Here is a 16,043-nt window from a genome sequence, read left to right on the forward strand (position 1 = left end):
TGTGCTGTCACATCTCATTATTTTGCCAAGCTACAAGTACCGACTCCATCTCTCTCTGTATGTTTATTGTCACCCTTGCATTTCTTTTCTCTCTGCCCCGCCCCTCGCTTTCACTCCTCCCGTCTCCTCTGGTCAAATCTAGAGGCAGACAGCAGAATCAGAAGGCAGTTAGCAGTGTAACTCATCCTCAGCAGGTTACATTTATTAATGCCGTCCTTGCCCACATGACTATAAATTTTATACTTAACTAAAGTAGCCCAGTCTCGGATGTCTTTCAGCTTTCTTTCTGTCTGTAGTCTGACACAAACACTTAATGGGCCTTGCCACCATATGTTATGCATTAATGACCTACTTAAGTGGGCTTTGCTCTTCCAGACTTCATTTACCTTGAACTGCTGTGCTCACACATGCGTGCGTTCTTTCAGGACATATTGCTGTCATATAAATTGCAGCGTCTGTGTATTTTGTTTCATTTGGCTTCACTGACACCTTTCATGCAAAATTAAATGCAAGGTCTTTCTTTTAATATTTTGTACTGAACGGGCAGTCAGATGTCTTTCTAGAGAGAGCTTGTCTTAAGTACAACACACCAGTGATATACACATACGGTGCATGTCATAACACTCGCACCGTTTTTATCTAAGACCACACCCTGTGTATGTCAACTCTCCAGAAAAGAAACAGTTTTATCATACTTGCTCCCTAGATCAGTACAATCCAGTACTGTTTGAGGTGTCCTACTGTTTTCAATTGACATGCACTTTAGTGTTCCAGAGCAGTGCAAAGCCACCTTCACACAAATGTTTGTAAACTGCTTGTAACTTGGGACTTCAGATTTTCCCTAAAAGCATTTATCTAATGTACAATGAGCTGACAGATATCAGAGCACAATCCCTGTGAGACTGTGTTGGTCTAGCCATCAGCTACAAGCCTATTAGACCTCTGTTAATCACTCGTCGAGGTCCATCACCTAGCAACTAGCCTCCCTTCTGTTGGAGAGGGTCGGATAAATGTGATGGTAGCAGTGCAAAGTAAAATAGGCACAGAAAGAGTCTAATTATTATTTTTTAAATGAGCTTTTGTTCATGGTAATAGCTCTTTCTCCTAATCACGACAGTATCTATCAGGACTAAGAGGTACTTAAGGGGTTTGATTGTCCAAGGAAGATGTCTCAATAATCAGACTGTCTACTATTAGGAGGCAATGCAAGCTTATTTCATAGCACAAACAGGCCATCTCTGACATTGCTGCTCACACGTTTTCTCCACCTCGGTAACACGGATGGTAAATATAGCTCAGTGTGGGAAGTTCTGGCAAGAGACAGCTAGCTGCCTGCTAGGAGGAGAGCATAGCAGAACATAACTACCAACTGTGGGCGGCTGTCAATTTTAACAAGGAGGATGGTGAGCGCAGAAAAATCTTATTTCAGCACAGTTCAAGAACTCAAGAATTAACAAGTATGCTATAGTTGAAAGAGTTTTTGCTCTTATCATTTCCTCCTGTATAGGATTCATTTTTAACATCTATGCCATTTAATTTATTGCTAATTTTATAACCTTGTGATGGGTTTTGAAGCTGTGCTAATAGTTGTTGTTATTAACAGTAGGGCAAATGACTATGTGCAGTGTAAAAGGATTTGCCTATAGTGACCAAGCCAGAGTGTTACCATCTGATTTTGCACTTGTTTTCAGCCCTACAGAGCATTTTAATGTTTTTTGGTTCGACTTTGCTTCTGGTTCCTACCGTTCTCATCATCGAAACTCTGATAAACCAAGACTTGGCATTTGTGGGTGGTCTGTCAAAAGAAAGTTTTCACTTGTATAGATGACTGATGTGGATAAATATGACAATGAATTCAAAATGATACACATTTGTGATTTTATTTATTTTTTTCTTTTAGGTTCTGACAGAGCAGGGCTGTGTGTTCCAGGAGAGGCATGGCTGGGAAAGGCCTGGCTGGTTCAACAAAGATGGGCCTGCTCCTGTGAGACACACCCTTACACCACACACATATACTGTACACAGGGACATGCCAATGATTGATTTATGTCCAAAAGGCACTTGGAAAGACATAAACAATAAAAAAAAAAAAAAAAAAAAAGACTGCCAGTAACGGATGACACTGACACAGTATCTAGCCCAATGCTTCCTCTTTCTCTGCACTTGAGAAATTATGATTAATTTGACTTTAACCATTTGTTTGTCTGGTTAAAGGTTAAAGACTATGATTACTATGGGGCTTATGAAATGAGGAAGAATGTAAACTACAAATACAAGGAATTGCTGGGCAAAGAGTACACCTTTGACTTCCCTCCACATCATGACGCGGTAAGATATCGAGTGTAACTGTGTGTGTGTGTGTGTGTGTGTGTGTGTGTGTGTGTGTGAATATTCATTTAAACAAGGTGCATTATGTTGCATGCAACTTCCTTTTGTCAGACGACAATGGCTAAAAGTGTAGGATTGCCAGATGTGTGTGAGAACACTCTTGAGGCTCCCATGAGGTAAAGGAACATGTTCTCATGTGAAATAACAGTCATGGACAGCAGAGAGTGATGAGAGTACAATGAATCTGGGGGGAGCACCAAACTAAACTGGCAGCTTGGAGGACACAGTAAGAGTTTGGTTGGTCAAATGTTGGCGTTGATGTTAGTCTTTCTATAGGTTTTCCTTTTAACGTCACTACTGTGATGAATGCTGCTTTCAAGGACCTGGCTCCAAAGATGTGACCTTAGAAACATCATGTTTGACAAAGAGGTGATGGAATATTTATACAATGTGAGGTTCTGTGTCAATTGCATGTGTGCGTTGTGATTTTTCTTTTAATGCAGATTAAGAATGAGTGCCTGTCATGCAGACACGGTGTGGCTGTGTTTAACATGTCTTACTTCGGAAAGTTCTATCTCACCGGACCTGATGCCAAGAAGGGGGCTGACTGGCTGTTCACTGCTGATGTCAACAAGAAGCCAGGTCATTCTGACTGCTACTACAGCAAGCACGCTCACATACTGTCTACACGCATGAATACAGAGAAACAGACAGATGGTAGAAAAGATTGGCAGATACATAGATAGACGGCCTGAACAAGATGCCAGCACATGAGAAAAATAATCCACGCTTCCACAAACTCAAATAACAATTCCAAATGCCAGTGTAAAGTCTCTGAGTTGCTGGTAGAAATTGTGCTTTCTGCAGTGGTGGGTGTCAAGATTTGAAATGAGCAGAACTCTGGATATTTTTTTCCCATCACTCTTCTTGCATTCCTACTCCCTATTTACTGCTGAAGAGAATAGATCATATCTATGTCGACAGCGATGCCCTTTCAGAAACAGAGATCAAGTTCTGGTCAGACATAAATATTATATTTAAGCCTCTGTAGGATTTGAAGATGTTGGATTCCCAGTTAACTGGAAAGACTGACCAGGTAGACTGCACAAATGAAAAGGTTTATTTTCAAAGTAACTTCAAAACAAAGCTCTACACGTGGGGGCTCCATATGAAGGTCAGTTTACCCCGTTGTGGGGAGTCTAGTAACATTTCAGCCTGTAAAAACAGTAGTATATTTTCCCCTGTAATACTAAACCTGGTGTTTGGGGTTTGTGCACATTCACCAGGTGGACAGAGTCTAACAGAAGATGCATTTGGCTGCATTATTGCTCCCTTGTAATGATTTCCCTCAGACTAATACTCACAGGAATGAATGGAGTGATATGTCATGTATAGCAAAGTGATCAGTGACATCATTGTTGAAACCTAGAGTCAACATTACCCACAATGCAAACCAGTTGTCAGGAATTTGTGTTCTAGTGTTGGCCTCAAACGGGGGATGAGCAGCAGGGGTTAAAGTGGTTAATGGGCTTCAAATTTCAATCATTTCCACGGTAACTTGCTCAGAAAGGTGAGGTTCACAGATTAAGTGTATCCCCTTGATGCAGAGATGGATAGGACTTAAAAACAAAGTTGTGAAAAGTTTAAGCACACTTGAGTTTATTCAAAATTCATACTTATTCACGTGTGAGGTGCAGGAGGCACACACACAGTCACAAAAATAAACTGGATTATTCACAAAGAATCATTTACAAACAAATGATTGACCTTGGATCTGAATGAATCTTTTCCAAGTTTTTGCTGGTTTGCTTCCAAGAGACCACACACTTTAAATTGGCCAACAAAGAATGCTGCAAGAATTGTTTGTGTGCGTTTCAGGCTCCACTGTGTATACTTGCATGCTGAATAAGAGAGGGGGAGTAGAGGCTGACCTGACAGTGAGCAGACTGGAGCCTGGTGCTGGCAACCTGCCCCTGGCACCGGAATCCAACGGTGAGAAACTCTGTGTGTTGTTTTTATACTTATCTGCTACATTGTTGTATGTGGTGTGCTCTCGATTCTCCATTTATTATTCCATCACTGCAGTGTTGTCATTTCTACTGTTGTATTTTATTTATTGTTGGATATAGCTGCCATCCTGTTGGATCTTTTGTCTTTGTTTTGTTTATTGTTCTATCTCACCATTTATCTGCAGTATCACTATTAGTCTTTATCATTATATTCTTTTGTTCATTCTGTTCTTCCCAATCATTTTTAATTCACTGATAATAATTTTTTTTTGTCATTCTTTCTGTTTGACCATCTTTCAACTTCACTAACTACCTTGTTACTCCATTTGCTGTTCATTTTATGTATTTCCCTATCCACCAGCACTTTTTTTCTGACATTCTCAATTTGCATACAAACTAAAACAACTGATTTGCAACCAAACAGCTGAAAAATGGCCAAAAAAATTCTTCGGTCATGATGGAAAGGTTGCTAAATCAAAACATAAGTGAGTGATGCAAAGGCTCTATGTTGCATTACCTGCTTCTTTACTTCACTTCATCAGAACCTCATTCTTTCTTTTCTTCTGTTTTTTTGTGTAGCTATGTAATTTATGTGCTTTGTCTGTTGTCAGTCTGCTCTTCTACTAAATTGTTTTCTGTCAGTAGTTTTATTGTATGTGTCTGATCTGACTCATCTGATCTTCCTCCTTCCTCTGTGTCCATCTCTCTCCCCTTCATCGTTTCTTTCCTCTCCCGCCTTCGTTCTAGGTGATGCATACTACCTGGCCATTGGAGGCGGTATAGCGGAACACAGCTGGAACCACATTAGATCGGTTCTTCAGGACCAAGGCTTCCGCTGCCAGCTGACAGACTACTCTGAGGACATGGGGATGATTAGCATTCAGGGACCCAAGAGGTGGGGAAAGCAAAGAGAGAGATTGAGGGCTCTGAATGAGACATTGTCATACTTTAAATATCAGTCAGTGAACTCTGGACCCAGCTCTCAATATGGATTGAAATTGTTTCTTTTGTAATAATACATCTGCAGTAACTATAGCATTACTATTGACTATTATAACTTCACCAACTGGTGTTAAATTCAACCAGAAACTCTGCCCACATAGTGTAGACTGATGCAATAAATTTCCATAGTTAAAGGTGATCCCATAGAATCGCATCGCTTCGCCTACGCTGTCGGTCATGCCGATTAGTGTGAACACTGCGGTTATGACGTTTAAGGAAGAAATGTCAAAAACATTGTTTAGCAAATGCTATATATAGTACTGACGTTAGGCCATGGCTTAGCAGGATCACAACCAGGGATTAGGTTGTTGCAGCAGTATGCTGTGTGAATGCTGAGTGAAAGTGGTATATACATATGCTTTTAGTTGTTTCAAGCCCTCTTTGCTGATAATATTCAGCGGCTTCCATTGTGTGACCCACTAGAAATGTGACTCAGTGGAAAGTCTGAACTAGGCTTGCAATTATTTTCATTTTCTTGACTACTCCATTAAAAATTAGGTGTTTAAAATGGTTAAAAGTCACATTTTTTTCCCTGCAGTCACAATTTCCTAAAACCCAAGCTGATATATTGAATGTCTTGTTCTGTTGAACCAACAATCATGTAGATATTTTAATATATGCTGTAAAAGCAGCAAATCCTCACAGTACAGCAGCTTGAACTGAACTATTAATAAATTATTTCTCTTCCTAATTATTTTTCTGTTTGGTCAAGTAGTGGATTAGTCAACAGAAAAATAATTATCCCAGTGCTTGCTTTGCAAAATCACTACTGCTCTTGCTAGTCCTCTTTAATTAAAAGGCTACTGTAAAATGTAGGCCATTCAGATATTTGCACATTATGCCTAGAGAAAATGCCTAGAACACCTCTGGTCGCTCTGTGACTTTAAAAATTAATAGGTGTGTTTTTGTCTTGGGTTGATTAAAGCTTAACTGTTTAATTTGTAGAATTTGACAAACCACCAGGTTTTTATGCTGCTACACTAGCAACAGCTGTGACTGGAAACGCTGTCTGAAATGCCTTGAGTATTTGTTCAAATTTGGCACAAACGTGCACTTGGGCTCAAGGACGATGTGACAGAGCTCTCTATCAGTCCTCTGTAAACATAGTCTCTTAGTGAAGACGGCACGTTGCTCACTGGAAATTATTCACTAATATTTCACATCAATATAGTAAAAACTTGCATGTTGTCAAAAATACACTACTGTAACTGAGTACTTACTGAAATCTGAAGATGTCACCGTTTTTATTTTCACCCTCGTATATCAGAACCATAATCGACTGTTTTCAGGTGAAAGTGCACATTTGGACGTGGAAGACAAGCCAAGCTCTCCTTGTTTTTTGTTCTTGTTTTGCCCATTTTGCTTTGTTCTTCAGCCCAGGCTGCCTTTACCTCTTCTCCTTCTCATCCTCTGAACTCCTCATCGCTCTTTTTCTTCCATTCTCACCTGCCTCTCCCCTCCCTCTCCCCCACTCCTTGCTGCCCCTGGTCTTTGTTCTTTCCTCTCACAAGCAGTAGGGTTAGGCCACTGTTCTCTCTGTGTGGGTTGTCAATTTCTTCTCCTTGAGGTTTTTCTCATCTTCTATTCTAAGTTTCTTTTTCACCTGTTCTCAGCATCTTCTTTCTCTTAACTTTTTTCTATTCTCACCATCAGCAGTGGCCGTGTGTGTGTGTGTGTGTGTGTGTGTGTGTGTGTACGTGTTTCATTGTAGACTGACACACAATAGGATGTTGATTATGAAGCTCATTTGGTTTTCTTGAATATGCAAACCATCTGTGGTATCTGTGTTGCCATTCTCTGTCCAGTACTGAACTGATTATCTTGCCACATATGCAGAATTGCAGAAACTCAACCCTCCAATATATGGGTTATGTTTTCTTATGAAGCAGACTGATCTCTTTTAAGCTTAAGTAGAGAGAAAATCACAGCTTCTGTGGACAAGTATTTGTGTTTTCCTTCCCAGACACATCTCATTTAAATTCTCAAGAGATGTGAGACACACATTCTCTTTCATTTCATTCAGCTTAGAAGCATGCACCAAAAGGTGAAACTGGTGTTTGTTCTGGTTACTTAGTAATTATAAACTTCATTTATAATATATGAAATTATGTGACATGCAAAACAATTATGTGTGTATCCATAGCTGAGAACCACAGCTAAGTGGCAAGTCAAACAAATTGGTGGTTGCAAGACCCCTTTATTACACACACGCACAGCTATTCACTGTTTATTTATAGTCAACTGACCTTATTCTTAGGCTTGTGAGTTCAATAAACAAAGCTTTGCTTAAGGGAGGACAGAAATAGGAGGACAGCCTGAAGGAAATAATCAGCCTGCGCATCATCCTAACACACATGCATGCCTGTGAAAAGTCATATACTATATGAGGATACATTACATACATTTCTGCATCCAACTATGACCTCATCAGTTGCATTGTAGAAAAAAAAGAACACACAGATGTATGCACAAAGACGTATACACAAATGTTACCTGAACCCTTCCCCAAATATCTTCAACTATGGCTTCCGATCACACAGTTGCAAAAATATCTTCCAGAAAAGGTCAGATATTTTCTACCTGCTCACTCACAAATATACAAGTGTACAAGAAGCAAAGTAAGCTAAACTTGGTTCATTTTTGTCTGTTGACTCATCTTTATTTAACGTTTAGTTAATGCTTATTACTGCATCAACAAATGTTAGCAGTGTCGTTAAAAACTATTAATGTATGAGGTAATACTTTAACATGAAAAACATTAGTACATGATTAATAAATGCATTAGTTACCTATTAGTTAATGCTTATTACTGCATTAAGTACGGTTAATTAATGTACCCTTATTGTAAAGTGTTACCACTCATCTTTATGTAATAAACATCTAAGTGTGTTTGTGGGAGAAGGAAGAGATGGTACATTTCTACAGTAAATATAACAAGGCCAGTTGTAATTCACTAGGATTAGTTTCTTGAAACATTTATGATTTTAAAAACTGAAAAACTAATTTTCAGGTTGTTCCAGTCTTGTGATATAAGAAACACACCAGTTGTATAGGTGTAAAATAAGAACAAAGTATAGATGTACTTTGAATAACTGGCACAGTTTAGGAGTTTTCAGTGTTTTCTGTTCCTGTACAGTCGAGAGGTACTTCAGGAGGTGTTGGACACAGACCTGAGCGATGAAGCTTTCCCCTTCTCTACCCACAAAGTTGTCAGTGCAGCAGGACATAAGGTGAGAACACACACACAAACACACACACACACACTTGGTGCCTCAACTAACATCTGCAGTAATTAGATATGGGGCAGGTGGCATGTCTCAAGCTGTCCTCACCTTTATATGTGAAGCCTGTCCTCTTTGTGTTTCTCTACTTCTTTCTCTTTCTGCTCTGAGGTCAAATAACTCGATATAATGTTGTATGCAAGTACTGGGGAAATCATATGCATATCCTTAGCTCTGTTTTAACAGTAATTATAATGATGGTGTGTAGCCTGAGCTTTTCAAGTTGACCTCTACAGTGTTTCTGGCCTCCAGATCAAAAAGAGCATGTTGTACCAGCACATGCAGTGATACATATGTCCACACACCCTCATTCTCTCTGTTGCTCTTGCATGAATTATGCAATGCTCCAGTGATTTTCATTCAGCATCTTCTCACACCTTCGCGAGAGTGTTTGAGCATTTGTGTGTGTGTGTGTGTGTGTGTGCGCGCGCGCGCGCGTGTGTGAGTGAGTTGGAAGGACTGTTTTGTGGTTGCTGGCCTCATCTGGGTGACATTTTAATGGCTGCACTACTGTGCTAACAGAGCCCTCTTTCTGCCCTTTCCTCCCCTCATATTTCATTAGACTCGCTCTCTCTCTCCTTCCCTAAGACACCAGGTGAAGCGAGTGTGCTGGCATGCATGTTGGGTCATATGAACTCATGTTTATATGCATTTTTGTACAAGTGTGCATCTGTTTGATGTTTGCCTGGTAAATCTGAGTGATGGTGTGTATGAGGCCATCCATATGTTTGTGTGATTGTCATCTGTGTCTCTGGTGAACTGTGTGTTGTGAATAAGAGCAGGCTTACGTGTATGGTCCTCCCCAGAGTTTCATGGCATGCATATGTGTCCCAGGGTTATCCCTTGCTGGGCAGATGGCCTGGCGGTCACATGTTCAGATAGATTTGCATCCTAACCATTCTTTTATTCTAAAACCTTGTCTTTAAGATAGGGAAGGACTGTTTTTAATTTAGTCTATGTTAAAGTGAGGTTGTAGCATACTTTAACTTCTCTGCATGCTTGGAAAAAAAATGCAAGAAGAAGATAGTTTATGACTGCAAAAATAAAACAAGGTGAAGAGACTGTACAGAAGTTATACAGTTGCTAGCCAGTTCACCCACAGCATGACTGTCTGTATTTGCTTTTGGTAGGGAAGACGGATTTTTGCAAAACACATAACCGTGAATTCATGTCATCCTGCTGGCTAACTTTTGTACCACATGTGCTCCTTAACATGTTTAATATTACTATGTTAAAGTGAGGTTGTAGCATACTTTAACTTCTCTGCATACTTGGAAAAAAAAATGCAAGAAAATAGTTTGTGACTGCAAAAATAAAACAAGGTGAAGAGACTGTACAGAAGTTATACAGTTGCTAGCCAGTTCACCCACAGCATGACTGTCTGTATTTGCTTTTGGTAGGGAAGACGGATTTTTTTTTTTTTTTTTTTTTAGGTATTTTCTTAAATGGGGGTTTGTGGGAAAATGTCATCATGATCAATGGTCATAATGGGCGACCTTGCTCTCTGCACTTTCTATTTCCTCTGTCACCTCTCTCCCTTCTTTTATCGTTTGGACCTCTTACCCTGAGAACTGATTTTAATCTCTTCCAGGCCTTGAAGCATTTTGGGCACAATATTCATTTGTGAAGGGAGAATACAATTGCCTTGCTCCTCTCTTTGTGCACCTTATCTTATCCTTGCATCTGTTCTATTCTGTTTCTTCTCCACTGTTTTTTGAATTTTTGCTTTTCTCTCTTCAACAGCAGCACATGGAAACTGCTGTTAGTGTTAAAACTTGTAACAAGTAGATTTGGTCTTTGAATATGAAGTTTGCTTGTAATAATAATAATAATGCTTTATTTATATAGCACTTTACAACCCGCAAAAGGAGCACAAAGTGCTTCAGAGAACACATAAAAAAAAAACATAACTAGCATAACAGACCTTAAAAACAACAAGAAAAGGACATAGACAAGATGGATGATAAAACAGCAGCAAAAGAGATATCCGGATTAGTTGTCAAAGGCCTGTCTAAAAAGGTGCGTTTTTAGAGCTGCCTTAAAAGGGGCCAACTCGGTTATAGACTGTATTTCTAGAGGTAGCGCGTTCCACAGCCTAGGGCCATAACTGCTAAAAGAGCGATTGCCCCATTTTTTGAGTTTGTGTTTGAGTGAGCACGTGCAGAGGCATGGCGTGTCTTTGTCCAGCTCTCCAAGCCTCCTCTCTAACCCTGTCTCATCCAGGTGCGAGCCATCCGCCTGTCATTTGTCGGAGAGCTCGGCTGGGAACTGCACATTCCCAGAAACTCCTGCCTTCCAGTCTACTATGCTGTCATGGCTGCTGGTGCAAAGCATGGTATCATCAACTCAGGCTACAGGGCCATTGACTCACTCAGCATTGAGAAAGGTACCTTTTCAATGAGCGGTTATAGAAAACCTAACTGCAACATGCCATTCAGCTCAAGCTACAGATTTACATACATCAAACAGTAGTAGAAATAAGATTTTTATATTAAATATTGTACAGAAAAGTTGTAGCAAATAAGCAGCATATGAAGTACATGGATTTTGCTTGCGTCTTGAAGTTCAGCGATTCTTGCTTTTATCTTCTCCTCTCAGGGTACAGACATTGGCACGCTGACCTTCGCCCTGATGACACACCCCTGGAGGCAGGGTTAGCGTTCACCTGCAAGCTGAAGAGTTCCCTCCTATTCCAGGGTCGTGATAGGCTGGAGAAACAGAAGAAGGAGGGGCTGACTAGGCGCATCGTCTGCTTCACCACTGATGAGTCAGTAAAGCTGTTGTGAGATTGTGTTGGCCAGAAAGACATTAATGAAATTCTTTACAGCAACAGAGGTCAAACATATAGGATTTTTTTATAGAAGAGACACTAGCAAAATATATTTGTAGATATTTAAATCTTGTCAGCAGTATAGCTACTTCATGTTATTTTTAGGTCACTGGATCATCCATTACTCAAATGATTCAGAATTCTGTATTTGTGTGAAAGAAACAGGGCTGTTGTGGTGTGTGTTCATACACTATGTAATCAGACTTTCCCTTCTCTCTCTCTCTCTCTCTCTCTCTCTCTGTCTTCTGTCAAAGGAAAGTGCCGTTGTTCGGACTGGAGGCCATTTTCCGTAACGGGATTCCTATCGGTCACCTCCGGCGTGCTGACTATGGCTTCTTTATCGACAAAACTATTGGTTATGGATATATCCATAACCCCGATGCAGGAACAGTGAGTCTCTTAAGCCTTACCGTTGTCTGTCTGTTGTAATTTCATCACTTGGTCTTTTACAAACAGGGTTAAAGAATGTGAGCTGTAGGTCCATCTGTCTTTTTAAGATACTTCAGGTATTAATCAGCCTCAAGTTGTCACTCAGATCCCACCACTCTCTGTACACAAGTTTTAATAGCCAGCTTACAGTTTTTTGTGCTCATCTCCTGATGATGATACAAACATACAGACATCAGACAGAAGGATGAAAGCAGCTAGAGAAAGATTTTTGCATTCTGGAAAACGGAGCACTCCTGTGTTTAGACCTGCATCTCTGAGTGTGAGACACACAGTAGGAGTCTGTCGAACACCCACTGATCTTGTGGTTGTGTGTGTTTGTTACTGGTATTAATTTGTGGAGACAAATTTGTTTACACTCTCATTGTGGGGCCTAGATGCTGGTCCCCATCATGTAAGTCACTGAATTTTAGAGTGACAACTTGTTTTAAGGTTAGGTTAGCAATGGTTGGTGAATGTGGCCCATTATTTCTTACAAAGAGTGTGGATTAATTGGTCATCTCATTTTGCCATTCTGTTTTCAACGCCATCTTCTCATCTACCAAAGTGTAACCCCCTCCCCCTTTGTATCTCCCCATGCCATTTTATTTCCCCCTCCCTCTTATTTTTTTTTTACCCCATCCCTTTTCTTTCAGGTGAGTGCCGATTTCATTAAGAGTGGTGAGTTTACTCTGGAGAGGATGGGAGTGACATACAAGGCAAAGGCCCACCTTAAATCTCCCTTTGACCCTGAGAACAAACGCGTTAAGGGCATCTATACTTGAAGGACCACGTGGCCAAAACCTGAAGCAGACACACACTGGTTGGTGAGATCTGAAGCACACACACACACTGGTTGGTAAGATGCAACTGATTTTTTTTTTTTTTCTTACATTCAGGTGCAGCTGTTTTAGACTTTACCTCAGTCAGATATGAGGAATCGCACATCTGTGATTTGGTGGAACATGCTGTATGCTCATTTAAAAGTTCTGCCTTTTATGAATGTCCTAAAATATGTATCATGACAACAAAGAGGTGCTGAATTGACTTTGATATGAATGTTTTGTTAAGAAAGCTTCATAGCTCCACATTTTTATACCAGCTTTGGCTTTTAGAGTAACAGTGTTCCCTATCAAATGCTCCTGTGTGAGCAGAAGTGGAACAGTTAGTCTTGTTTCCAGTAATCAAGAGTCTTAATGAAGAGCTACTGTAGCAGCCAGCATAGCAGTAAGCCAGAGGATTCATTACCATGATTCTAGGTGTAATGATTTATATGAAGCACACTGCTGTCATCTGTGTAACTAAAGTACTGATATAATAGGAGTAAAAGTAACGTCTCAGTTGACCAGGGCATTTCTGTGCTTTAGCTCAGGAGAAAAGTAGACCTTTATTACAAACAGGCTGCTGTTAGGTCATTATTTCTAATATTACCTATGAGACCATGAGTGTTGTACTAGGGAATAAAAGTATAGGGTAGTCCTACAGGCAGTCAGTGACTGATGATTGGGCTGAATAATGGCTAAACAGAGTTGTATTTGCTTGTGTGGTATCTAAATCTGAGGCAGACAGCCTGAGTATTTCAGAGTTGGAGAGAAAGGGACAAAAAAAACCCCCAGAGGCACAGCGTATCATCCAGGGACAAAACACTGAAACAGAGTGACAAAAGTTGATTATTAGAAAGCAGCTGTTACAAGTAGAACCTGCTTGTTTTTTTTAGCCTCCCCCCGTTGCTATGATCTGCAGTCTTAACCTGCTGTTTCCAAGCTCAATGCTGTTAGTTTTGTTTTGTAACAGATGTACTGTTCTTTAATGAGGCTATCTACTATTCATACATGCTTAATAAGAGCGCCCATTGTTTTTGTTGTAAATCAGACAACATTTTGTGCATGTGCGTCACAGTAAAGCAGTTCAGATGGCATTACTTCTGGCACTTTTACTGTGAAACATTGACAGGAAGTGCATTGAAAATCCACTTTAGCCTCATTAAAGAATACTTGCAATTCAAAATATGAGCTTAATGCAGCAGAGTAGCAAGTACTACAACAGGACTGACCTGTTGGGCTCAGGAAATTAATGCAGTGGAAAACGGCAAATGCTAATTTTGTAGCAGCCGGTTTCAGTGTGGACAGCTCATGGTGGTTTGAATGTCAGTGTCTTACTACAGCTTCAATTTAAGAGGAAAACTGTGACAAACGGTAAAAAAGAAATCACTGGTTTGGCACCTTGATGACTTGTCTTTAAAGCAGGTGCTGATATGTGTTCACTATAAAATGACACTTAACATAGAATTTGATTATGAATTATGTTTTCATTTGTTGACATCCATTTAACTTGTATAGTTAAAGACAAATGAAAACCAAAGTTCATCTAACACACATGTAAATCAACCAAAAAATGGGGTTGAAGTACAATAAGGCATTTTTATGTATAACTACTACTTCTCAGATGTGTTGCTTCTTGTTTAGCATAAAATGTTTACTAATGCTGAATGATTCATTGATTCTGCCTGGGACATCATTAATCATTGAAACTGTTCTCAGGAGTAGCTGAGGTTAATAACATTTGGGAAATGTGAAACAGACTGATAAAATATCACAATTGGTCCTTAGGTTTATCCCAATACAGTTTATGTAACTTCTACATTCGTAGTGGGATCTGAATATTGCAACAGCATTGACGATAAAGCAGATGAAGTGCAAAAAGTACAAATTTCTCTTGTTGTCTTGGAACATTTTGGCCAGTTTAAAGAATAAAAATGACAAGTGGAGGAATGTGATAAGCCAGACTCATTTATTCTGTCCAAAGCAATTCCTATATTATTAAATTCCTTTTTAACTGCCAACATTTGTGATGCAAAAAAGATGCAAGGACACACAGGGCCATGTAGCAAAGGAGAGGAGATTACATGGGCAAGCTATTAACATGAGGATTTAGTGGTGTTTTTTTACCAATGAAAAACATGCTTCATGTATTAATAATGCTAATCGTTATCAACAGAAGCAAGAAGCAAAATATACACAATATACACACTGCCTGGCCACTTCAGTAGTCACCTGTATAAATTGTATGCATTTCAATTCAACACTTCTGCCTTGACATCTGTGTTTATGAAGCTCAAAATGTTTTTCTGGTGAAGCTGTCAAATGATTACTTTCAGTTATGTCTGTTATTGAGGTCACAATTAAATGTGTTGTACTTGTTGTGTATTATATTCAGAGGTGTTCCTAATATTCTGACCCTCATGTATGTAGCTGGGGAGGACAAAAATATAGACTGTTTCACCAAAAATACAAATTTTGAGCTTCATAAACACAGATGTTAAGGCGGAAGTGTTGCACTGAATTGCATACAGTTGTACAGGTGTGACTGTTAAAGGGGCTGGTGAGTGTGTGAAGGGGCAGTAAATCATGTTTCCTTATAAAATAATGTAGCAGACGTTAGTGACCAGCAGTGTAGCGTCACATCTGTCCCCAGTGGCAATTTGATAATCATAAATATTTGTTTTGTACATGCCCGTCTCAAACTTTAGTGTCTGAAATAATGCCCGTCTCCTTGTTTTCAAACATATTAATAAGGACTACGATTAACCTGTGTACTATAATATAGATGTGTATTTAAAGCATATGATTACAGCGGCTGTCGGGAAAGTCAGTAGAGGAAATACTTTATCCCCAGAGACCAAGATAAAGCCTGGGCAAGTCTCAGGAGCTGCTGTACCTTTCCCCTGGTCAGGTTCCCCTGGCTTAGGTTGGGGGTGTAGGGGGTCGGCTGGTGGGAAGTGCTCCTCCCTCACAGGGGTAGCGAGGTTTTTCAAGGACGGCAGTCACCACCGGTACAGGCTGTTTGTCCCACTCTCCCTGAAAAACATGTTTGAGATCTAATGGGTCCTAGACACTTTAAATAATGACAAATAGATATTGTCCTTGATGTGGACATATTTTATTGAGGTAACTGCAAAGTTGTCACTGAACAATGTATCAAAGTGTGCATCTTCAAGAAATACACAAGGACACTTTGTTTGTGCTTGAGTGTTTTTATGGGGCACCTTAAGACACTGACAAGGCTACTTTCTTCCTTTGTTGACCTTTACAAGTTTGTCTCTTACTACGTTTGGTAATGAAACCATTTTTTTGGTATTTACATGGAGTATTGTCGTTGCAAAGAAAG

The 16,043-nt window shown here is 39.8% G+C and overlaps 2 protein-coding genes across 4 annotated transcripts in view; one reads left to right on the forward strand and one right to left on the reverse strand.

The window, feature by feature from the left end:
- The window catches only part of sardh (sarcosine dehydrogenase), a 27,393-nt gene extending 14,137 nt beyond the window's left edge, over positions 1-13,256 (forward strand). The window contains exons 13-23 of the mRNA XM_020605987.1: positions 1,901-1,984; positions 2,215-2,328; positions 2,832-2,970; positions 4,207-4,320; positions 5,085-5,232; positions 8,476-8,569; positions 10,844-11,006; positions 11,219-11,387; positions 11,705-11,840; positions 12,533-12,699; positions 12,776-13,256. Of these exons, the coding sequence (XP_020461643.1) occupies positions 1,901-1,984; positions 2,215-2,328; positions 2,832-2,970; positions 4,207-4,320; positions 5,085-5,232; positions 8,476-8,569; positions 10,844-11,006; positions 11,219-11,387; positions 11,705-11,840; positions 12,533-12,661 (1,290 nt within the window). The 3' untranslated portion in view covers positions 12,662-12,699; positions 12,776-13,256. The remainder of the gene's footprint in view (positions 1-1,900; positions 1,985-2,214; positions 2,329-2,831; positions 2,971-4,206; positions 4,321-5,084; positions 5,233-8,475; positions 8,570-10,843; positions 11,007-11,218; positions 11,388-11,704; positions 11,841-12,532; positions 12,700-12,775) is intronic.
- Positions 11,250-16,043, reverse strand: part of dbh (dopamine beta-hydroxylase (dopamine beta-monooxygenase)) — a 21,069-nt gene continuing 16,275 nt past the window's right edge. For 2 of the 3 annotated variants that reach the window (XM_020605988.1, XM_020605990.1), the window contains exon 12: positions 15,217-15,733. In XM_020605988.1, coding sequence (XP_020461644.1) covers positions 15,620-15,733 — 114 coding nt within the window. In that variant the 3' untranslated portion in view covers positions 15,217-15,619. Of the gene's footprint in view, positions 11,329-15,216; positions 15,734-16,043 lie in introns of those variants that run through there. The other variant, XM_020605989.1, reaches the window with a different exon arrangement.

The sequence above is a fragment of the Monopterus albus genome, unplaced genomic scaffold (genome assembly GCF_001952655.1).
Source record: "Monopterus albus unplaced genomic scaffold, M_albus_1.0 scaffold75.1, whole genome shotgun sequence".
In the NCBI taxonomy this organism is placed as follows: Eukaryota; Metazoa; Chordata; class Actinopteri; order Synbranchiformes; family Synbranchidae; genus Monopterus; species Monopterus albus.